Source organism: Bombina bombina, chromosome 1 (assembly GCF_027579735.1).
Source record: "Bombina bombina isolate aBomBom1 chromosome 1, aBomBom1.pri, whole genome shotgun sequence".
Lineage (NCBI taxonomy): Eukaryota > Metazoa > Chordata > Amphibia > Anura > Bombinatoridae > Bombina > Bombina bombina.
Window position 1 is genome coordinate 1,242,349,748 of NC_069499.1, and position 25,183 is coordinate 1,242,374,930.

Sequence of the window (25,183 nt, forward strand, 5' to 3'; positions counted from 1 at the left end):
AATCTGCTGCCCCCAACATCGTCGACACCTACATTATATTTATTAACCCCTAATCTGCCGCCCCCCAATGTCGCCGCAACCTACCTACACTTATTAACCCCTAATCTGCCGCCCCCAATGTGGCCGCCACTATAATAAACATATTAACCCCTAAACCGCCGCACTCCCGCCTCGCAAACATTAGTTAAATATTATTAACCCCTAATCTGCCGTCCCTAACATCGCCACCACCTACCTACATTTATTAACCCCTAATCTGCCGCCCCCAACGTCGCCGCCACTATACTAAATGTATTAACCCCTAAATCTAAGTCTAACCCTAACATCCCCTAACTTAAATATAATTAAAATAAATCTAAATAAAATTACTATAATTAACTACATTATTCCTATTTAAAAATAAATACTTGCCTATAAAATAAACCCTAAGCTAGCTACAATATAACTAATAGTTACATTGTAGCTAGCTTAGGGTTTATTTATATTTTACAGGCAAGTTTGTATTTATTTTAACTAGGTACAATAGTTATTAAATAGTTATTAACTATTTAATAACTACCTAGCTAAAATAAATACAAAAGTACCTGTCAAATAAAACCTAACCTAAGTTACAATAACACCTAACACTACACTATAATTAAATAAATTAACTAAATTAAATACAATTAGCTAAAGTTAAAAAAAAAAAAAAAACACTAAATTACAGAAAATAATAAACAAATTACATATATTTAAACTAATTACACCTAATCTAATAGCCCTATCAAAATAAAAAGCCCCCCCAAAATAAAATAAAAAAACCTAGCCTAAACTAAACTACCAATAGCCCTTAAAAGGGCCTTTTGCGGGGCATTGCCCCAAAGTAATAAGCTCTTTTTATTACTTTGGATGAAGACTTCTCCCGGTAAGTCGATCTTCAGGGGGTTAGTGTTAGGTTTTTTTAAGGGTGTATTGGGTGGGATTTATTTTTAGGTTAGGGGTTATAGAAAACACACACAATTTGTAGTTCAGCTACTTAAATTTGTACTCGAAAATAATATTTTTGTTTTTGATGGAAAATGCTATAAACAAAAACAAGCAATCGCCATGGGGGCTACATGTGCCCCTACATATGCATGTCTGCATTTAGGTGGATGGGAAAACCAGGTGGTTTTTGGTGAACATGCTGATATTATAGAGGCACATGCAGCCCTCTAGATAAGATATGTGGATGATATCCTACTTTTGTGGGATGGTACCAAAAACGATTTGCTGCAATTTATTTCCCTTTTAAACTGTAATAACTCTAATATTCTTCTAATGTGTAGTTATGACTACAACTCAATTAATTTCCATGATCTAAAAATTAGCAAAAAGGAAGGAAAAATTGAAACAGAAGTATTTTGTAAGCCCACTGCAACAAATAGCCTCCTTTTGGGATTGAGTCACCACCCTGAGAACTTAAAAAGGGGGATACCCTATGGACAATTTCTGCTTTTACGCAGAATTTGTTCAGAGGATTCTGTTTTTAAAAAACAAGCTAAGGAAATGGCAATTCGGTTTCATGAGAGAGGCTATTCTAAGAGGAGTGTTAAAAGAGCTCTTTTTAGAGCATCTCAGCAACAAAGGAAAGATCTCCTATATCAAACGAAAAGAAAAGACACTGAGGAGAGTAAAATTAGATTAATCACTAAGTGTAACGCCCACAGGAATAAAGTTAAAACTATTCCGAGTAACAACTGGCATTTACTATCTAATGACTCTAATCTTCACGAACATGTGGGAGATTACCCGCTTATGACTGCAAGGAGACTAAATAATCTTAAAGATCTCCTTGTAAAGAGTGAATTTGAAAAAGTTCCTACATATAATTGGTTAGAACTTAATGCTCAAAAAAATCACTGGTAATTCTCCCTGTAGCCACTGTCTGTTGTCAATTTATGCAGAGGGCTAAGACATTCAGTACTAATACTGGGATCAAATATAGAATTAATTCCTTCATCAATTGTTCAACGAAAGGAGTTATTTATCTGTTATATTGTTCCTGTAAATATTTCTATGTGGGAAAAACTTTCAGAGAATTTCGTTCTCGAATCACAGAACACAGGGATGATATAAAAGATTTCAACATTGATAGCCCAGTAGCTAGGCATTTTGCCCAGTTTCATGGATCTTAAACGGATGATCTTCGTTTTATTGGAATATAATCAGTTAAATTAGGTCCACGAGGGGGTGATATTGATAAAATCCTATTACAAAAGGAGACAAGGTGGATGTATAAATTAAATACATTATCCCCAAATGGCCTAAATTAAAAAATAGAATTTACCTCCTTTTTAGGGTGAATAAATAGTCATTTCTCCCCACTATTTTGCTCTCCTGTTTTTTAGTAGAATCTCCTTACTTAAAGTTAGATTGATTTATATCTTGTACTTATTACAGCTAGGTGTTAGCATTTTTGGTAGTTTTATTATGTATAATGCATTTCTATACAATATAAATGAACCAAAGAATAGTAGGAAATTTGCAGTTTTCATGCAATATAAATGAATTTAAGAATAGCACTTCACTTATAATTTGCATTGTATAATGCTTTTAGTGATTAATGTATGAATGTGTGCGTGCGTGTTTTAGCTGTATCCATACTAATGGTTATTTTGTCATCATCTTGGCTACATAAAAATGCCTATTGATACAAGTTTGTTAATGTTGCAAGATCGCAACCATCTGATAACCGCAAAATGATCTGCAATGATTGGCAAGTGCTGAATGAAAAGGACCTATTAGAGCACGCCTGGATGATACCTTAAACCAATAAAAAGGCAGTTCATCCTGAGTTACGTCAGCACCCGGAAGAATCTCCGTGCTGCACTACATGAAGGAGTGAAACGAGCGAACTGACTCGTCTGTGCTTTTGCAGCTTTCGTTATCTGCATGGGATCCCCCCATGTTCAGGATCACCCCAGAAGAAAGTACATCTTGGGAGCAGTGAAGGCAGGAGGAGCGTTCGCGTGAACGAGACACAGGTACATCATCTTTGACTTTTTTGGTCTTGAAAGAAATATTTCTACGGCACTCATACCTGTTGACACGCGTTGGTATACAGCTCCTCCTTTCCATGCTCATGTGCATCTTTGTATGCTGTATCGGGGATGATGCCTGATTTACCCGGCTTGGTAGCACTGTGAATGTCACACTTAAAGGATAACTCTGTTTGAATTATCCCCATTTGGATTACAAATGACTAACATTCTATAGTGGACTGTTATTAACACTATTAATTTGTTCTCCAGTTATTTGAACAGCCGGCTTAACCTATTGATGTGTGATTACAGGGATCCCTTGCATGAGTGTGTTTTTAACTTAGGTTAATAAAGTGTGTTTTTTCATTTTTGCTAATTTGGATTTCTCCTTGTTCTTATTTATTTAAACAGTTGTGCTAGTTATTCCTAGACTTTTAGGAACTCCTTATTCGGAGTGTCTACTCTCTTTTTGATATGGTTTATATTAATTCTCTCTAGGCAGCACCTGTTTATAATAAATTTACAAGTAGTATAATTAATTGCTTTCCACCCCCTTTTTCCTTCTCTCTCTTAATAATATTTAACTAATGTTTGCAAGGTGGGAGTGCGGCGATTTAGGAGTTAATATGTTTATTATAGTGGCGGCGACGTTGGGGGCGGCAAATTAGGGGTTAATAAGTGTAGGTAGGTTGTGGCGACATTGGGGCGGCAGATTAGGGGTTAATAAATAGTATGTAGGTGTCGGCGATGTTGGGGGCATCAGATTAGGGGTTAATACATATAATGTAGGTGGCGGCGGTGTCCGGAGCGGCAGATTAGGGGTTAATAAGTATAATGTAGGTGTAGGCGATGTTGGGGGCGGTATATTAGGGGTTAATAAGTGTAAGATTAGGGGTGTATAGACTCGGGGTTCATGTTAGAATGTTAGGTGTAGACATAACTTTTATTTCCCCATAGGAATCAATGGGGCTGCGTTACTGAGTTTTACGCTGCTTTTTTGCAGGTGTTGGACTTTTTCTCAGCCGGCTCTCCCCGTTGATTCCTATGGGGAAATCGTGCACGAGCACGTACGACCAGCTCACCGCTGACTTAAGCAGCGCTGGTATTGGAGTGCGGTAATGAGCAAAATTTTGCTCAATGCTCACTTCTTGTCTTTTAACGCTGGGTTTCTGAAAACTCGTAATACCAGCGCAGCAGGTAAGTGAGCGGTGAGACAAAACTGCTTGTTAACACCGCATAGCCTCTAACGCAAAACTCGTAATCTAGGCCTTTGTTTCCCTGTATAGTCAGTAGATATCTTACAATTGCTAATATGACACTGAAATGGTGTTGAGGTATGTGTAAAGATGGAAGATATTCTTTTTAAAATTAGAAACTCTTGGCAATGTTTCCCCATTAAAATACAGGTCATGGAACACCTTTATAGTTACTATGTATATGATCCTCATTAGTAATAAAGGACACAAAATACCTTAATAATAAACCTATATGATTTAAGGGATTGCGGGTATATTGTATATGTGTATATTCTATGTTATATGTATGTATTTTACTATAATATGAATTTAAAGTGAATGTGTGATTAAAATAAACGTGTTTTTAATTTATTTATTTTTATTTTCTTTTTAGGAAGATTTTATGCTAATATGTACATTTTTAATATTGTATTTGTGTAGCGGCTATAAGTTTTTTTTACTATACTGTATGTGTTTTAGTTCTAATACCTTGACTGCACTGTACCAAAAGTGTTTTTAGGTTTAGGTTTACTATTCATGTTTCACTATTGTATTGTAACAAGCGGTTAAAGGGACACTGAACCCAAAAAAATTTCTTTCGTGATTCAGATAGAGCATGCAATTTTAAGCAACTTTCTAATGTACTCCTACTATCAAATTGTCTTCATTCTCTTTGTATCTTTATTTGAAAAGTAAGAATGTAAGTTTAATTGCTGCCCCATTTATGGTGAACAACCTGGGTTGTCCTTGATGATCGGACAGCACCAATAAACAAGTGCTGTCCAAGGTTCTGAACCAACAATTGGCTGGCTCCTTAGCTTAGATGACTTCTTTTTCAAATAAAGATAGCAAGAGAACGAAGAAAAATTGATTATAGGAGTAAATTAGAACGTTGCTTAAAATTGCATGCTCTATATGAATCACGAAAGAAAAAAATTGGGTTCAGTGTCCCTTTAAATTTCAGTTGACATGCAAATTTTATTGCCAATAAATACAGTCTAAAGTTATCATTTACATTACACCTTCACTGCAGATGGCGATTTTGCTTTTAAAATTCCGACAGTGTCAGAAAACCACAAAAAAGTACAGTAAAATGTCTCATGGCGAGATATCCTTCATCAGGTCTCTAGTGTTAGTTAAAGAGACAGGCACAGTAGTGCATATAGAATCATTTTTTAATAAATCTGTTTCTGAGGAAATGATCAGACATTCTTTGATAATGTTATTTGTGTACTCGGCTCCCCTAGCATTGACAGGTAAGCCATTGATATGGAATCTTATGTATAGACACTACATTAAGAGTTTTCAAATATTTATAGATCTTTGTGCTAAGTAACCTGGAGAAGAATCAGCTCATTGCCCGAGAAATGTCAGACTTGGTCATCTACTGCAAACCTACAAGTGAAGCAAAGGACAATTTAGGTATTTATGAATTATACATTGTATACTGCCAGTTTATTTGTCAGGCTTAGTCTTTTTAGAACATATTATTTTAAACAACTTTGCCATTTACTTTTTTTAATCAAATGTTCTTCATTTTCTTGTTATCCTTTGATGAAAAGCAAGTTCTCTTGTCTGCAGTACTATATGGCAGCAGTTTATAGATTAGCAAGAGCACTAGATAGCAGCACTATTCCCTGTTGAGTAGTGCTTCAGACATGTGCACGCTACCTATCTAGATATCTCTTCAACAAAGAATAGCATGCAAATGATGCAAATTGCATAATAGAAGTAAATTGGAAACTTGTTTTAAATTGTATTCTCTATCTGAATCATTAAAGAAAAAACAGTTTCATGTCACTTTAAAGGGAACTATAACTCAAATTTGAAATGAACTTGAATGTATTTTAGGATGTTTACAATACACGTTTTGAGATCCAAAGAGGTTGATTAGTCTCTCTCATATAATTGTTCATGCATTTAATATTGAATAAAAAAACATCTTGTTAACAAAAATTGAACTGAGTTGATGCAGGGAAGAAGTTTCTAATGACTAATTAGACAAATTGCAGTGGACCAGTACATTTTAGTGGTATTTTTCTGTCATTGGCTATTGGTATAATAAAAATGATGTTTTTTTTCTTTAGTTTAAAGGGACATGAAAGTCAAAATTAAAACAATAAAACCCTCAAGCTTACTTCATTCTCTCAGTATCCCTTTGTGAAAAGCACATTTAGATATATTCACAAGTAGGGCACAATATGGCAGCATTGAGCAAATATGGATAATGCCTTTCATTAAATGACACCAAGATTTTTTTTTTACTTTTATTGCCCTTTAAGCTTCAACCAAACTGTTTTATTTCATGTGCTTGACGATGAAGATTCATCTCCTAGGATATTAACTTGCTATTTTCTCAGACATAAATGTATTCCATACTATAACCCAGTGATAAGACCAATTAAAATTAATGTATTTAATTTTGCAATTATTTTAACTGTCTGCTAATCAGTAATTTTGAGGGATGCTGTTGAGGAAGTGTATTTGCTTAATAACAGGTGAACGTTTTTAGACCAATATGTTCTCTTTTTGACACCTGGAGGATTGAAGTGTCACCTACAGATAATGTGTTGTGACATTTTTAACGTCAAATACTTTATTACAATTTATTTGTAAAGTTAATTTTCATTTGTGGTTGACACATTCTGGTTTGGCATGAGGAACATAGTTTTTCAGCGTTGACATTGAACACAAACCAGTTTTCCAAGAAATCTGACTTTTAAACACTATAGTTTAAAAGTAACTAGAAAATAGTGATCACAGTTCTATCTAGATACTTTGTAGAGTTGGGCATTGTACAAAATAACAGTGAATGCTTGATGGAAGGAAGCATATCTCAATTGATATTTACTATGTAGAAGCTATAAAGGTGTAAACACAGATTAGTGGGCCGCTCATTTTTTATTGCTCATTTGCTCTCACTGTAATCAAGGTAAAAAAACATAATGTATGCTTACGAGATAAAATCCTTTCTTTCTGGATAGGGAGAAGTACAGTAAGTCATTCCTTACTGTTGGGAAACACAACACCTGGCCACAAGGAGGAGGCAAATACACCCCAGCCAAAGGCTTAAATATCTCTCCCACTTCCCTATCACCCTAGTCATTCTGCCGAGGGAACAAGGAAAAGTAGGAGAAACATTAGGGTATAAATGGTGCCAGAAGAATAAAATAAATAATAGGGAACCGCTTATAGACAAGAAATAAAACGTGTGGGGGCCTTGGACTCTCTCTATCTGGAAGGAAAGGAATTTATCTGGTAAGCATAAATTATGTTTTCCTTCCTAAGATAGGAAGAGTCCACAGCTTCATTCCTTACTGTTGGGAAAACTATACACAAGCTCTAGAGGACACTGAATGAATAATGGGAGGGAACAAAATGGAAGAGGCAGACGCTATTCTGAGGGCATCACAGCCTGCAAAACTTTTCTCCCGAAAGCTGCTTCAGCCGAAGCAAAAACATCAACTTGTAAAATTTTGAAAAAGTAGGTAAGGAGGACCAGGTAGCCGCCTTACAAATCTGATCCATAGAGGCCTTGTTCTTAAAGGTCCAAGAGGAAGCCACTGCTCTAGTCGAATGAGCCGTTATTCTCTCAGGAGGACAATGTCTCGCTGTCTCGTAAGCTAAGTGGATGACACTCCTTAACCAAAAAGATAGGGAAGTCGAAGTATCCTTCAGCCCCTTACGCTTCCCCAAATAGGCAACAAACAAAGAGGAAGATAGTCTAAACTCCTTAGTATCCTGAAGATAGAACTTCAAGGCGCTGACCACATCCAAATTGTGAAGTAAGTGTTCCTTCAATGAAGAAGGATTAGCACACAAGGAAGGAACCACAATCTCCTGATTGATGTTGCGATCTGACACAACCTTAGAAAGAAAGCCTAATTTAGTATGTAAAACTGCCTTATCTGCATGAAAAATCAAATAAGGGGGCTCACATTGCAAAGCAGAGGCAATAGCAAATAAAAAGAGAACCTTCCTAGATAACAATTTAATGTCAATGAAATGCAGAGGCTCTAACGGAACCTGTTGCAAAACCCGAAGAACTATATTTAGGCTCCAAGGAGGAGCCTCAGATCTAAACACAGGTCTGATCCTAATCACAGCCTTAACAAAGGACTGCACGTCTGGAAGCACAGCCAATCTCTTGTGCAATAAAACCGACAGGGCTGAAATCTGTCCCCTCAGGGAACTAGCAGAAAGGTCCTTCTCCAGCCCATCGTGGAGGAAAGATAAGATCCTGGCAACCTTAACTCTGTGCCAGGAAAAACCACGCTTTTCACACCAGAATAAGTAGGTCATCAACACCTTTTGGTAGATACACCGAGTAACTGGTTTATGAGCTTGAATAAGAGTATCAATGACACTCTCATAGAAAGACTAAGCATTCAATCTCCATGCAGCCAGCCTCAGAGAATCTAGATTTTGATGAACAAATGGACCTTGTATCAGCAGGTCTCTGTGACAAGGTAGCTTCCATGGAGGAGATAAGGACATCCCCACTAGATCCACAAACCACATCCTTCGCGGCCATGATGGAGCAATCAGGTTTACTGATAGCCGCTCCTGCTTGATGTGGGCCCCCACTCGAGGAAGAAGCAGTAATGGAGGAAAAAGATATTTGAGTTTGAACCTCCAGGCCACTGCTAGTGCATCTATTAGATCCGCTTGGGGATCCCTCTACCTCAACCCATACCTGGGTAGCTTGGTATTGAGCCGGGATGCCATGAGATCTATCTCCGGCTTCCTCCACTTGCTGCATATCTTTGCAAACACCTTGGGATGGAGAGACTATTCCCCTGAATGGAAGGATTGCCTGCTGAGAAAATCTGCCTCCCAGTTGTCCACACCTGGAATGTGGATTGCTGACAGCAAACAGCTGCGGGCCTCCACCCACTCCAGAATTGGAGATACTTCCTTCATCGCCAAGGAACTTCTTGTTCCCTCCTGATGGTTGATGTAAGCCACCAAGGTTATATTGTCTGATTGGAATCTGATAAACTGGGACAAACCCAGAAGTGGCCAAGCCTTCAAGGCCTTGAAGATTGCCCGTAGTTCCAAAATATTGATCTGGAGGGAGGACTCCACCTGTGCCTTCCTGGCACCCCAAACAGCTCCCCATCCGGATAGGCTTGCGTCGCTAGTCACAATCTCCCAGGATGGTCTTAAGAATCATCTGGACAGAGCTACCAAGAGAGCGATTCTCTCGACTGGCTGTCTAATACAATCTGTTGAGACAGATCTGAGTGATCACCATTCCACTGCCTCAGCATGTACAGTTGTAAAGGTCTGAGACGGTACCTGGCAAAAGGAATGATGTCCATGCAGGACACCATGAAACAAATCATCTCCATACACTGAGCCACAGAGGGACTCAAGGAGGCCTGGAGGGCAAGACATGCCGAAGTTAGCTTGCAACATTGCTGGTGTGTTAGAAATATCCTCATGTATATGGAGTCTATTATAGTACCCAGGAATTACACCCTGGTACTTGGGATAAGAGAACCATCCATGTGATCGAAGAAGACTGAGAAGGGAAATTCTTCTGCAAGATGAAAGGTGCTTGCACCAGAATATCATCCAAGTATGGGGCTACTGCAATACCCTGAGTTCTGGCAAAGGCTAGAAGAGCCCCCAGAACCTTCGTAAAGATTCTTGGAGCAGTAGCTAGGCCAAACGGAATGGCAATGAACTGGAAGTGCTGGTCCAGTAATGCAAACCTCAGGAACTGAAAGTGTTCCCTGTGGATTGGAACATAAAGGTAAGCATCCTTCAGAAAGATTGTGGTCATAAACTGACCTTCTTGAATTAAAGGAGGATGGACCTTATTGTCTCCATCTTGAAGGAAGGGACACTGAGAAATTTGTTTAAGCACTTTAGGTCCAGAATTGGGGTGGAAAATTCCCTCCTTGTTTGGGACCATGAAAAGGTTTGAATAAAACCCCAAACCTCTTTCTTCGATAGGCACAGGGACAACAACTCCTAAGGAGGATAGATCCCGAATGCACCCTAGAAAAGCATCCAGAATCTGCCCCTCGGCGGATGAGATTTGAAGCCTATCTTGTATTCCTGAGATACCACCTCCAGAACCCACGGATCCTGTATGTCCTTGAACCAGGCTTTTGAAAAAAGAGACAGTCTGCCCCTACATGATACAATCCCAAATCGGGGGCCACCCCTAAATGCCGATTTGTTTTGGGCGGGCTTCTTATTCTGTTTGGATTTATTCCAGGACTGAGCCGGCTTCCAAGTACTCTTGGGTTGCTTGGGCTTGGAGGAGGATTGTTGTCATTGGGATTTGTCAGAACGAAAGGAACAAAAATTAAAAGATTGTCATCTCTAAGACTTGTTCTTCTTATCTTGCGGTAGGAAGGCACCCTTGCCTCCGGTAACCGTAGAAATAATGGAGTCCAGGCCTGGACCAAATTAAATCTTTACCTTGAAGGGAAGAGAAAGGAGTTTGGACTTAGAAGTCATATCCACAGACTAAGACTTCAACCAGAGCGCCCAGCGGGCTAGGACCGCAAAGCCAGAGGCCTTTGCATTTAGGCGAATAATTTGCATGTTCGCATCACAGATAAAATAATTAGCAATTCTCAGAGCTTTAATTGTGTCTTGAATATCCTCAAGGGGAGACTCCACCTCAATGAGTTCCGACCAGTAGGTAGCCACTCCGGAAACCGCGGAAACTGCAGCCGCCGGTTGAAACAAAAATTCCGTATGTTGAAACATACATCTTTCTCAGAAAGGTTTCCGTTTTCTTATCCATTGGCTCTCTGAACGTCAAACTATCTTCAAGAGGTATAGTAGTACGTTTAGCAAGCGTAGAGATAGCACCATCTCTACAAATTCAGTTAAAAGTAAGCGAGGGGGAAAAGGAAGAACCAATTTTTTACAATTCGTTCTTAATAATGTTCGTCATCCTTACTGGCACAGGAAAAGTCAAAGGAACTTTCCTGTCTTCGTAAACTCTGTCTAATTTAGGTATCATAGGTTCTTCAGGCAGCGCAGCCTCTGTAACCTCTAATGTAGACAGAACCTCCTTTAATAAAAAAACGCAAGTGTTCAATTTTAAATCTAAAGGATGGTTCCTCCGTAGCAGGAGGCTTAGACGCTAAGGACTCCGACCCAGAAAATTCACCCTCTGAAGCTACAGATGTTAACTCATCATCGGATAACTGGGACATAATAGCTAAATCCGACAAATATTTAAATGACTCCGGGTCAGGAGAGCTACGTTTTACCTTTCTCTTGCATTTGTTAGAGCGAGGTAATGCACTGAGGGCCGCAGACACTGCCATTTGTAACTGTGCCGCAAAGTCCACATGAAGAAGTACCCCTCCGGATGGAGGATTAGATGTGCTACGGGGAACTGCATGTGGAGTGGATAATGTAGCAAGGGTAGTAATCTAAAAGGATGCTGAGTCCTGAGAGGTAGACGGCTCAGAGGTACTAAGAGCCTTATCAGGCTTGTCTCCCTTCTTAGACTTTATAACGGTGTTAAAGGCATGTGGAACATAATTGAGTGGGCGGGAAAACCACGGCCTCCTCACAATATAAACAGGTATGATTTAGAACAGAAGGAGTACCTTCTATCACGTCAGAGTCCTCCATAGCTCAGGTTATACCCACAGAAGGACACAAATAAAAACATTTTTTTATTATAGAAAACTGCACCTTTATACTCCCAATGGCTGGGGCACTCACCAACATCTAGACCCAGACAGCGAACAGAGGAAACACTCTCCTCAGGTTCAAGTCTCAGCCGGAATGGAGGAAATGAACATAGACCACACCTGGTCACATGGAGTGCAAGACAGTACTTCCCCTGTTATTACAAGTACAGCAAATAATAGGAGCTGTGCAACACTTTAAAAAATGAAAGTGAAACTTAAAAGTGAAATCTGTTTGTTCCAGCCAAAAACACACAGTCTATCAGCCCAAGAAAAAAACACAGAAAGAAGCATGTAAATAATTAATACACTGATTAATTAACCTCAACTGTTCAATAAACCCCTTCAGAGGATATTAACCCTGGATCCTATCAAGGTATAAAGGAGCCACACTGCGGCCCTGTTATAGCGCTTTATGTGTAAAAATTGAAACAATCTTATCTCCAGGATCCAACACAGCCTCTCAATTGTGACAGTCTTATAGCAGCACTCCGGACATGGGCTTGAGTGAGAGAAAGCAGGCAGTGAAACTTGTCAACACTGATTGCTTAGTAGCTGTTAGCAGTAGTCTGGATGGTTTTACAGAAAAACTTTCCCTGCATCTCCAGACTTTCATCAATACTCTCACTGAGAGGTTGACATGACTACTTAAAATAAGAAAGCAAAAGATATTGTTTGGGTAGCGCTAGTGAAAGCTTAGAGAAATGACAATAAAATTATTATTAATAAAACTAGATCTTGTGATGCTATATAGATGTGTATCAAAGCTACATAAATGTCAATGTTTCAAGTGATTACAACAACTTAGGGGCCTAGTTATCAAGCCGTCAACCTCAAATACGCTGGAATTCCACAGCGTATTTGTGGCGAGGCTGATACGCCTTAGTTATCAAAGGCTCGAGACCGGCAAAAGTAGAATTTTGTGACGTAAGCATCGATCCGCCGGACTCAGTCCGACACAGATCGATTCTTACGTCACTCCAGATGTTCCGCACACAAGTGCGGCACATTCTCACTACTTTTGCTAGTTATCAAAAAACTAGCAGGTACGCTCTGCACTTTTACGGCCCAGCGTACCTGGTTTTCAATCCGCCACCCCTGGAGGCGGCGGATCCCATAGGAATCAATGGGAGTCTGACCATAGCGAAAGTACAAATTCGCTGCTGACAGACATCCCATTGATTTCTATGGGAGCTGTCTACACCTAATACCCTAACATGTACCCCGAGTCTAAACACCACTAATCTGTCCCCCCTACACCGCCGCAACTAAATAAAGTTATTACCCCCTAAACCGCCGCTCCCGGAGCCCACCGCAAGCTACTCTATACATATTAACCCCTAAACCGCTGCTCCCGGAGCCCACCGCAACTATAATAAATGTATTAACCCCTAAACCGCCGCTCCCTGAACCCGCCGCAACCTATATTAAATGTATTAACCCCTAATCTGCCCCCCCTACACCGTCGCCACCTATAATAAATTTATTAACCCCTATCCTGCCCCCCACTACGCCGCCGCCACTGTAATAAAATTATTAACCCCTAAACCTAAGTCTAACCCTAACCCTAACGCCCCCCTAACTTAAATATTAATTAAATAAATCTAAATAAATTAACTCTTATTAACTAAATGAATCCTATTTAAAACTAAATACTTACCTTTAAAATAAACCCTAATATAGCTACAATATAAATAATAATTATATTCTAGCTATCTTAGGATTTATTTTTATTTTACAGGTACCTTTCAATTTATTTTAACCATGTACAATAACTATTAAATAGTTATTAACTATTTAATAGCTTACCTAGCTAAAATAAAGAGAAATGTACCTGTAACATAAATCCTAACCTAAGTTACAATTACACCTAACACTACACTATACTTTAATAAATTATTCCTATTTAAAACTAAATACTTACCTGTAAAATAAATCCTAAGATAGCTACAATATAATTAATAATTATATTATAGCTATCTTAGGATTTATATTTATTTTACAGGTAACTTTGTATTTATTTTAGCTAGTTAGAATAGTTATTAAATAGTTATTAACTATTTAATAACTACCTAGCTAAAAGAAATACAAAATTACCTGTAAAATAAATCCTAACTTAAGTTACAATTAAACCTAATACTACACTATCATTAAATTAATTAAATAAACTACCTACAAATAACTACAATTAAATACAATTACATAAACTAACTAAAGTACAAAAAATAAAAAAAGCTAAGTTACAAAAAATAAAAAAATAAGTTACAAACATGTTAAAAATATTACAACAATTTTAAGCTACTTACACCTAATCTAAGCCCCCTAATAAAATAACAAACCCCCCCAAAATAAAGAAAGTGCCCTACCCTATTCTAAATTCAATAAAGTTCAAAGCTCTTTTACCTTACCAGCCCTTAAAAGGGCCATTTGTGGGGGCATGCCCCAAAGAAAACAGCTCTTTTGCCTGTAAAAGAAAAATACAACCCCCCAACATTAAAACCCACCACCCACATACCCCTAATCTAACCCAAACCCCCCTTACAAAAACCTAACACTAATCCCCTGAAGATCATCCTACCTTGTCTTCACTCAGCCGAGCAGCGATGGAACTGAAGTGGACATCCGGAGCGGAAGAAGTTAATCCTCCAAACGGCGCTGAAGAAATCTTCCATCCGATGAAGTCATCATCCAGGCGGCGCTGAAGAAAAGTCTTCGATCCGGCCGATGTCATCTTCAAAGAGGCGCTGAAGAGGTCTTCTATCCAGGCGAAGTCATCTTCCAAGCCGGGTCTTGAATCTTCTTTCCGCCGACGCGGAACCTCCTTCTTCACCGACGGACTACGACGAATGACGGCTCCTTTAAGGGACGTCATCCAAGATGGCGTCCCCTCAATTCCGATTGGCTGATAGGATTCTATCAGCCAATCGGAATTAAGGTAGGAAAATTCTGATTGGCTGATGGAATCAGCCAATCAGATTCAAGTTCAATCCGATTGGCTGATCCAATCAGCCAATCAGATTGAGCTTGCATTCTATTGGCTGATCGGAACAGCCAATAGAATGCGAGCTCAATCTGATTGGCTGATTCCATCAGCCAATCAGATTTTTCCTACCTTAATTCTGATTGGCTGATAGAATCCTATCAGCCAATCGGAATTGAGGGGACGCCATCTTGGATGACGTCCCTTAAAGGATTCTTCATTCGTCGTAGTCCGTCGGTGAAGAAGGAGGTTCCGCGTCGGCGGAAGGAAGATTCAAGACCCGGCTTGGAAGATGACATCGCCCGGATAGAAGACCTCTTCAGCGCCTCTTTGAAGATGACATCGGCCGGATTGAAGACATTTTCTTCAGCGCCGCCTGGATGATGACTTCATCGGATGGAAGATTTCTTCAGCGCCGCTTTGAGGATTAACTTCTTCCGCTCCGGATGTCCACTTCGGTTCCATCGCTGCTCGGCTGAGTGAAGACAAGGTAGGATGATCTTCAGGGGATTAGTGTTAGGTTTTTGTAAGGGGGGTTTGGGTTAGATTAGGGGTATGTGGGTGGTGGGTTTTAATGTTGGGGGGGGGGGGGTTGTATTTTTCTTTTACAGGCAAAAGAGCTGTTTTCTTTGGGGCATGCCCCCACAAATGGCCCTTTTAAGGGCTGGTAAGGTAAAAGAGCTTTGAACTTTATTTAATTTAGAATAGGGTAGGGCATTTTTTTATTTTGGGGGGGTTTGTTATTTTATTAGGGGGCTTAGATTAGGTGTAAGTAGCTTAAAATTGTTGTAATATTTTTAACATGTTTGTAACTTTTTTTTTTTTGTAACTTAGCTTTTTTTATTTTTTGTACTTTATTTAGTTTATGTAATTGTATTTAATTGTAGTTATTTGTAGGTAGTTTATTTAATTAATTTAATGATAGTGTAGTATTAGGTTTAATTGTAACTTAAGTTAGGATTTATTTTACAGGTAATTTTGTATTTCTTTTAGCTAGGTAGTTATTAAATAGTTAATAACTATTTAATAACTATTCTAACTAGCTAAAATAAATACAAAGTTACCTGTAAAATAAATATTAATCCTAAGATAGCTATAATATAATTATTAATTATATTGTAGCTATCTTAGGATTTATTTTACAGGTAAGTATTTAGTTTTAAATAGGAATAATTTATTAAAGTATAGTGTAGTGTTAGGTGTAATTGTAACTTAGGTTAGGATTTACTGTCACAGTCCGCTGCTCATCGCCCGCGGCTTTTTGACAGCTTTATTTGATAACTTAGGCGTATTTTTTCAGGTCCGCGGCGGCGATTTGAGGCGAGCTTAGCGGGCATATTGGGCCGGCGAAGCCAGAAAAGTAGACGGCTTGATAACTACCCCCCTTAGTGTGGTCTTATGCCTCTAAAGACATTAAAACATGTCTGGAGAAAGTTAGCTAGAGAACGATAATAGATGACCAGTGTTAAATACCTTGTGAACTAATCGTGAGATAAAATGTAACGAATAAACATTAGAAATGTGTTGATATTTGTATATCCTAACTAATACAAACTAGATGAATTAATATTTAAAACAGTATAGATTTAATAATTGATGCAAATAAGAACAAATAAAAAAGTATGTTTGTACACACAAGGGGTGCCGGCACCAAATATACTAGTTAAATTACAATAAAACATCAAATTAAAAACATATATTACATGCAATTCATATAAACATATGAGTTGGTAAGTGATCGTAACTTAGTTAATAGCAATTGAGCCACAAAGGAAGAAAGCAGTTCACTTCCAAATGAATTGGTAATGTTACCGTAACTTTGTATTTGGGATTACCGTCCTTTATTATTTAGAAGTCCCGTCTGGTCAGGGAGTATAATGTAGAGCTCTAAGGTGAAGATATCCAATATGGTGTGGAACCGCAAAAAACTATTTTTAAACTTCAAAGCAGTGAAATTGCCAAATTCAGCGGCATCAAAGTGTAGTTTGTAGTTCTTATGAAATGATGCAGGTAAGTCCTGGGACCGAGGTATTTGCTGGCAGCCACAATCTCCTTACGGGCTGTACCTACAGGTCCTATTACCTTTTCTGGTGTTGGAGGTCACAAACTGGAAAGCCGTGTAGATTGGAAATGTTGCCAAAAAACTTGATATGGCTAAGGTCAGTGAAAAGTTGGTGTATAGATCCTGGGTGAGGAATTAAGCATATGTATGCACCGCTTAGAATATTATAAACGGCTTTAATGCACCTCACCTACTATAACCAAAATTAACACAGAGAGTATATTGATGAGCAGATCTACGCATTTCAGCCCGGTAGGCCTTTATCAAGATGCTCATTGTAGTGTGGTACGAATTTAAATATTCTCATGCTGATCCTAATAGGCTGGTTAATGACTCCCACTGGGTGTGTTTCAATCAGGAATCAGCTGTTTCATTAGTAGACTTTATCTTGAACATTGATCACTTGTATATTGAAAACATTTTTCAAAACATTTATCAAAAATAAAATACGTCTTAGCTAAGTTTAGTGTGTTTTTCATTTTTTCTTAAGCAATTTAAAGATATATCGCAAATTGTTTCTTTATGGTATATATGTGTACTTTATAGTATATATCCTTTAGTGTAAATAATTAGCGTCTGTGACAATGTTTCTAATATGCATCAAAGTACCTACATATGGAATCTATATGGTTGGGCCCTTTTAAACTGAAATGGAAGTCCCAGACTAAATAGCAGGTTAACATAAAGGTACTTTTTGTTTTAGAATATATGTATTTAGCAAGAAAAAGAGGTCTTGCTAATAATGTTTTATTTTGTTCATTTTTGAGTGAAAGTTAAACTATAAAAATTGTAAAGTAAATTACTCGGATATAAAAGGATTATCAAGAAAAAATCCTATTTAAAGCGATTTTGACTAGGTGAAATTTAACATAAAAGTACTTTTTATTTTAGACTAAATGTATTTAGCAGGAAAAAGAGGTCTTGTTAATAGAGTTGTGTTTCGTTCATTTTGAGTGAAATTTAAACTATAGAGAATTGCAAATTAGATTAATCAGAAAAGAAGGGGATATTATCAAGAAAAAGTTATCATCAAGAGAAAATCTTGTTAGTGTGATTTTGACTAGTAACGAGTCATTTAAATATAGACTCTTATTAAACGTGATGTGGATTCTATATATTAAGTTATCATAGGTGTTGAGAGTTCAACATAAGATTTGAAAGTTTAGTTAGAAAACCAGGAAAGAGGTATATGTCATAACTAATAACAAGTCATGTTTAATATAGAATTATTGAAATATTGAGAACCATAGAATGTGAAGGATAGTTAGAAAACAAGAAGTGTGAAATAATATATAGATGTGCAATAAATTAATTGGATATGTAAGTGATGTCAGGGTGTATAGAAATCCAGGTGTATAAAATTGTCTATACTTATAAAAGATAGTGTTCAACAGATTATGATAAAATAATAATGTAAAATAAAAAATTATAATAATAATAGTAATAGTAGCAGATAATATTAAATTTATTAATTTATAGCACATCTATATATTATTTCACACTTCTTGTTTTCTAACTATCCTTCACATTCTATGGTGAGTTCTCAATATTTCAATAATTCTATATTAAACATGACTTGTTATTAGTTATGACATATACCTCTTTCCTGGTTTTCTAACTAAACTTTCAAATCTTATGTTGAACTCTCAACACCTATGATAACTTAATATATAGAATCCACATCACGTTTAATAAGAGTCTATATTTAAATGACTCGTTACTAGTCAAAATCGCACTAACAAGATTTTCTCTTGATGATAACTATTTCTTGATAATATCCCCTTCTTTTCTGATTAATCTAATTTGCAATTCTCTATAGTTTAAATTTCACTCAAAATGAACGAAACACAACTCTATTAACAAGACCTCTTTTTCCTGCTAAATACATTTAGTCTAAAATAAAAAGTACTTTTATGTTAACTTTCACCTAGTCAAAATCGCTTTAAATAGGATTTTTTCTTGATAATCCTTTTATATCCGAGTAATTTAGTTTACAATTTTTATAGTTTAACTTTCACTCAGAAATGAATGAAATAAAACATTATTAGCAAGACCTCTTTTTCTTGCTAAATACATATATTCTAAAGCAAAAAGTACCTTTATGTGAACCTGCTATTTAGTCTGGGACTTCCATTTCAGGTTAAATGGGCCCAACCATATAGATTCCATATGTAGGTACTTTGATGCATATTAGAAACATTGTCACAGACGCTAATTATTTACACTAAAGGATATATACTATAAAGTACACATATATACCATAAAGAAACAATTTGCGATATATCTTTAAATTGCTTAAGAAAAAATGAAAAACACACTAAGCTTAGCTAAGACGTATTTTATTTTTGATAAATGTTTTGAAAAATGTTTTCAATATACAAGTGATCAATGTTCAAGATAAAGTCTACTAATGAAACAGCTGATTCCCGATTGAAACACACCCAGTGGGAGTCATTAACCAGCCTATTAGGATCAGCATGAGGATATTTAAATTCGTACCACACTACAATGAGCATCTTGATAAAGGCCTACCGGGCTGAAACGCGTAGATCTGCTCATCAATATACTCTCTGTGTTAATTTTGGTTATAGTAGGTGAGGTGCATTAAAGCCGTTTATAATATTCTAAGCAGTGCATACATATGCTTAATTCCTCACCCAGGATCTATACACCAACTTTTCACTGACCTTAGCCATATCAAGTTTTTTGGCAACATTTCCAATCTACACGGCTTTCCAGTTTGTGACCTCCAACACCAGAACAGGTAATAGGACCTGTAGGTACAGCCCGTAAGGAGATTGTGGCTGCCAGCAAATACCTCGGTCCCAGGACTTACCTGCATCATTTCATAAGCACTACAAACTATGAAACTACACTTTGATGCCGCTGAATTTGGCAATTTCACCGCTTTGAAGTTTAAAAATATTTTTTTGCGGTTACACACCGTATTGGATATCTTCACCTTAGAGCTCTACATTATACTCCCTGACCAGACGGGACTTCTAAATAATAAAGGACGGTAATCCCAAATACAAAGTTACGGTAACATTACCAATTCATTTGGAAGTGAACTGCTTTCTTCCTTTGTGGCTCAATTGCTATTAGCTAAGTTACGATCACTTACCAACTCATATGTTTATATGAATTGCATGTAATATATGTTTTTAATTTGATGTTTTATTGTAATTTAACTAGTATATTTGGTGCCGGCACCCCTTGTGTGTACAAACATACTTTTTTATTTGTTCTTATTTGCATCAATTATTAAATCTATACTGTTTTAAATATTAATTAATCTAGTTTGTATTAGTTAGGATATACAAATATCAACACATTTCTAATGTTTATTCGTTACATTTTATCTCACGATTAGTTCACAAGGTATTTAACACTGGTCATCTATTATCGTTCTCTAGCTAACTTTCTCCAGACATTTTTTAATGTCTTTAGAGGCATAAGACCACACTAAGTTGTTGTAATCACTTGAAACATTGACATTTATGTAGCTTTGATACACATCTATATAGCATAGTTAGGGGGGCGTTAGGGTTAGACTTAGGTTTAGGGGTTAATAATTTTATTACAGTGGCGGCGGCGTAGTGGGGGGCAGGATAGGGGTTAATAAATTTATTATAGGTGGCGACGGTGTAGGGGGGGCAGATTAGGGGTTAATACATTTAATATAGGTTGCGGCGGGTTCAGGGAGCGGCGGTTTAGGGGTTAATACATTTATTATAGTTGCGGTGGGCTCCGGGAGCGGCGGTTTAGGGGTTAATATGTATAGAGTAGCTTGCGGTGGGCTCCGGGAGCGGCGGTTTAGGGGGTAATAACTTTATTTAGTTGCGGCGGTGTAGGGGGGACAGATTAGTGGTGTTTAGACTCGGGGTACATGTTAGGGTATTAGGTGTAGACAGCTCCCATAGAAATCAATGGGATGTCTGTCAGCAGCGAATTTGTACTTTCGCTATGGTCAGACTCCCATTGATTCCTATGGGATCCGCCGCCTCCAGGGGTGGCGGATTGAAAACCAGGTACGCTGGGCCGTAAAAGTGCAGAGCGTACCTGCTAGTTTTTTGATAACTAGCAAAAGTAGTGAGAATGTGCCGCACTTGTGTGCGGAACATCTGGAGTGACATAAGAATCGATCTGTGTCGGACTGAGTCCGGCGGATCGATGCTTACGTCACAAAATTCTACTTTTGCCGGTCTCGAGCCTTTGATAACTAAGGCGTATCAGCCTCGCCACAAATACGCTGTGGAATTCCAGCGTATTTGAGGTTGACGGCTTGATAACTAGGCCCCTAAGTTGTTGTAATCACTTGAAACATTGACATTTATGTAGCTTTGATACACATCTATATAGCATCACAAGATCTAGTTTTATTAATAATAATTTTATTGTCATTTCTCTAAGCTTTCACTAGCGCTACCCAAACAATATCTTTTGCTTTCTTCTTTCTTGGGGTTGGTCTTAGGAGATATTCCAACCTTTTGGGTTAGCTTTTTAGAGATAGAGAGTGTTAGTATCTTTAACACCAATTTTCCCATATGACTACTTAAAACTCCAGTCTTATCTCAAAGGGCATATACCCTTTTTCAGGACTCTCCGTATCTTCTGACACTTCTCTGACACCTCCTAACATGACGAAAGGCAAAGAATGACTGGGGTGATGGGGAAGTGGGAGGGATATTTAAGCCTTTGGCTGGGGTGTCTTTGCCTCCTCCTGGTGGCCAGGTGTTGTGTTTCCCAACAGTAAGGAATGAAGCCCTGGACTCTACCTATCTTAGGAAGGAAATAAGCTTTGTCAGTTTAGTGCTGGTATTGCAAGTTTAAAGTAAAAAGCTAGCGTGCAATAGAAATATCTATTTAAAATAAAAAGAAAACAATTTCTAAGTGAAGATGATAGGAATGTGAAATATTTATATTTAAAAAAAAACATTAAAATTGTTTTAAAATTATATTGCATATTTCAAAGTGTTTGAATGGGAAGTGTGTATTTATGTGTGTTTGTATGTACATGTGCACATACATATTCACCTATACACATGCATACACATATACACACATTTATATACACACATATTTAGACATACAGGTAGAAAACCCTTTATCCCAACTGCTTGAGACCAGAAAAGGTTTAGATTTTGGAATAGTATGGATTTATTAATACCTGCATGTTTAACAAGGGTCAGTTAGGGGAGGTTATGGGACCAAGTGTAAACAACAGTTTCTTATGTCATTCAGACAATATTCAAATGTCATACAGCTTATACATGCGGTAGTTTTATATCCTTTTGCTTTTAATCCCTTTATGTATCAGTAGAATGTTTAGGCAGTCCCAAGATTTGCTAAATAAAGGAATCTCATTACCCTCTGAGTTTTGAACGTACTTATTGTCGAACAACAGCAGTTCTAGGATCTAATTTATGGGGGCTAACAAAGATGGTTAAAAAGCTTAAAGACACAGCAAACACAATATATAGCGCTCAACTAGGGTAGTATATGTGCGTTTGGAAGTGCATAGCACCCTGATAGAACCCCCACTGTTGCCAACAATTCACAGAGGCCTCCTCTCTGTAGCAAGCTTGAGTCCACACTGTAAATTTGCAGTTGTGAGGCTGTCGGGTGGTGTCATGGCTCTCATCTACTTCCTCCACTCCCCTGTAGCTGGTGGGTGATGTCATGGCTCTCATCTACTTCCTCCACTCCCCTGCCCTATTCAGAATTCTGGACTCACCAAAGTGACTTTGCAGCTGTAATGAGAACTGGCAAAGCTGGTTAGTTGAGCAGGTAGAATTGTAAAATGAACACCCCTCAGTGGAAAGAATGAAGTGCTGTATATGTGAGGCAAACTATCTGCAGTGGTAAGGTCAGTCTCTGTATAGTGGAGTAGGATTGTGCCCAATTCTACAGTATTGTCATTCTGAGCTGATATGAGACAGTTTGGATTCATGGGTGTACCCCCCTCCCACTTTCAGTTCTTCTTTATTAAGCTGGTTAGGGCATAATTGACATGCACGTTGGATATGGCAACTACAAAGCTCCTTTAGCTGGCAGCCATGTTCCAGTATGACTCAACTCTTCTCTCCAAGCGTAACTAGAAAATATCTCTAATGGCAGGTAGCATTCTTATTACTCCATATACAACTTATAAATGTTCCTAAAAAATTTTATTTCAGTTTTTCAGTGAAAATATATGGGTTGATCACAGTCTATAATTTGATTATTATCTGAATGGCAAATAAAGAGTTTTATTATTAGTTTTTTTTTGTGATAACTGGAAAAACACACTTACACTACCAGCCAACATTGAGAAATCATTATTTGCTGAGAACAAACAAAATATTATTATCAACACCATAATTAGTAATAAAACTGCAGTGTTTCTGTATATTTTTTTAAAGTGGCATTGAAGTTACTGAACTATGTACTGATAATTACTTCACTTTGGTTTTAGAAAGAGCAGATTTTCGAGAAATACGATCTTTTGTTGAGAATAAAGCAGAAAGCATTGCCAGGCAGAAACCCAATGAACTGTTGCAATACAATCGTAAGGCACTAACCAGAATCTACCCTAAAGGGCAGAGAGTTGACTCTTCAAATTATGACCCATTGCGCCTCTGGCTGTGTGGAGCTCAAATGGTAGCTCTCAACTACCAGACTCCAGGTAAGGATATGCTAATCTAGGAATGTGTTTTAATTGCATTTTAATTCCAATCCATTTGAAGGGCTTTTTTTAAAGAGCTTAACACACATTTTTGCACATTTTTAAATTTCTAGGCAATTATAATCCATCAAATACCTGATTATCAAATGGTTTCCAAGTGGTTTCTTCCCTATGATCTGAGAGATCTCAGAAAATGTTTAATCTTATGAATTTGTGTTATTGGTTAAAGGTACACTTCTCTAATTTGTTAGACTCCACAAAGGGGTTAAAGTAAACATTTCAGCTCTAGAGCTAAGCACAGCCAGTGATTAGTGGGATTGTGGGTCTGTTGATTTTACTTGTGTTCATGGGGCATATCTTGCTTATTTCCCACTGAATTTTTTTTTTCTTCTTATTTTACTTTTTCATATCTACTCAGTCAGAGCATAAGAAAGACTAATTTCCAGTGATATATTCAAAATTCAGGCCCTGAACACCCTTAAAATGTAATACCATCAAAAAGGAAGCTAAATAGTATCTATATTTGGCAATAATGTTTCATAAGAGATTGAAAAACATTTAAAAAATATTTGCATGAAGATTACAAATTGTTTCCTGGTTAATTCAGTTAATAGATAAATATTTAAAGGGATAATCTATTCAAAATTAAACTTTCATGATTCAGATAGAGCATGCAATTTTAACCAACTTTCTAATTTACTCCTATTATGAATTTTTTGTAAATTCTCTTGGTATATTTATTTGAATGTAAGCTTAGGGGCTCGCCCATTTTTGGTTCAGCCCCTGGGTAGCACTTGCTGATTGCTAGCTTCATTTAGACACCAATCAGAAAGCGCTACCTAGGTGCTGAACCAAAAATGGGCCGGCTCGTAAGCTTATATTCCTGCTTTTTCAAATACAGATACTAAGAGAATGAAGAAAAATTGATAATAGGAGTAAATTAGAAAGATGTTTAAAATTGCATGCTGTATCTGAATCATGAAAGTTTAATTTCGACTAGCCTATCCCTTTAAATAGCCTAATTTATAACATTTGTTTGACTGAAGGGTTGATAAAGCTTTGTAGCAGAGCACAAAACTTTTAGTCTATGTCAATAAAAGAATTTACCATCCTGGCTTTTATGCTAATACACACAATATAAATGTAATCACAATAGATTCACAACTTTTTTGTTACCAGTTATATATTTGTATTATGAAGGTTAAAACACTTGCATTGTTCACTGTCTTCCTTTCCTCTCTTTTTTCCTCTGCTCTCCCTTTCTTTCCCCTTTCAAATGAAGCTTAACAGTGACTTTTATTGTCATTTTAGATAGATACATGCAGATAAATAATGCTATGTTCGCCTACAATGGGCGTTGTGGCTACATCCTGCAGCCTGAGTGTATGAGGCAGGATTTTTATGACCCCAGTGATTCAAAAAAGCAGCTGCAAATGATTTTGACCATAAAGGTAAGAAATATACCTGTACTGTTGTAGTGAATAACCTTTTCACTACTGAACCATGTTTAATCCCTTGCCAATGCCATTTTGTGACGTTTGCACTCTTTGCATTCAAAGATACT

At 37.4% G+C, this 25,183-nt stretch overlaps 1 protein-coding gene across 2 annotated transcripts in view; it reads left to right on the forward strand.

Moving 5' to 3' along the window:
* Window positions 1–25,183, forward strand: part of PLCG2 (phospholipase C gamma 2) — a 438,832-nt gene that overhangs the window by 383,182 nt on the left and 30,467 nt on the right. For both annotated transcript variants that reach the window (XM_053700715.1, XM_053700707.1), the window contains 3 exons: window positions 5,557–5,659; window positions 23,410–23,619; window positions 24,931–25,070. In XM_053700715.1, coding sequence (XP_053556690.1) covers window positions 5,557–5,659; window positions 23,410–23,619; window positions 24,931–25,070 — 453 coding nt within the window. The remainder of the gene's footprint in view (window positions 1–5,556; window positions 5,660–23,409; window positions 23,620–24,930; window positions 25,071–25,183) is intronic.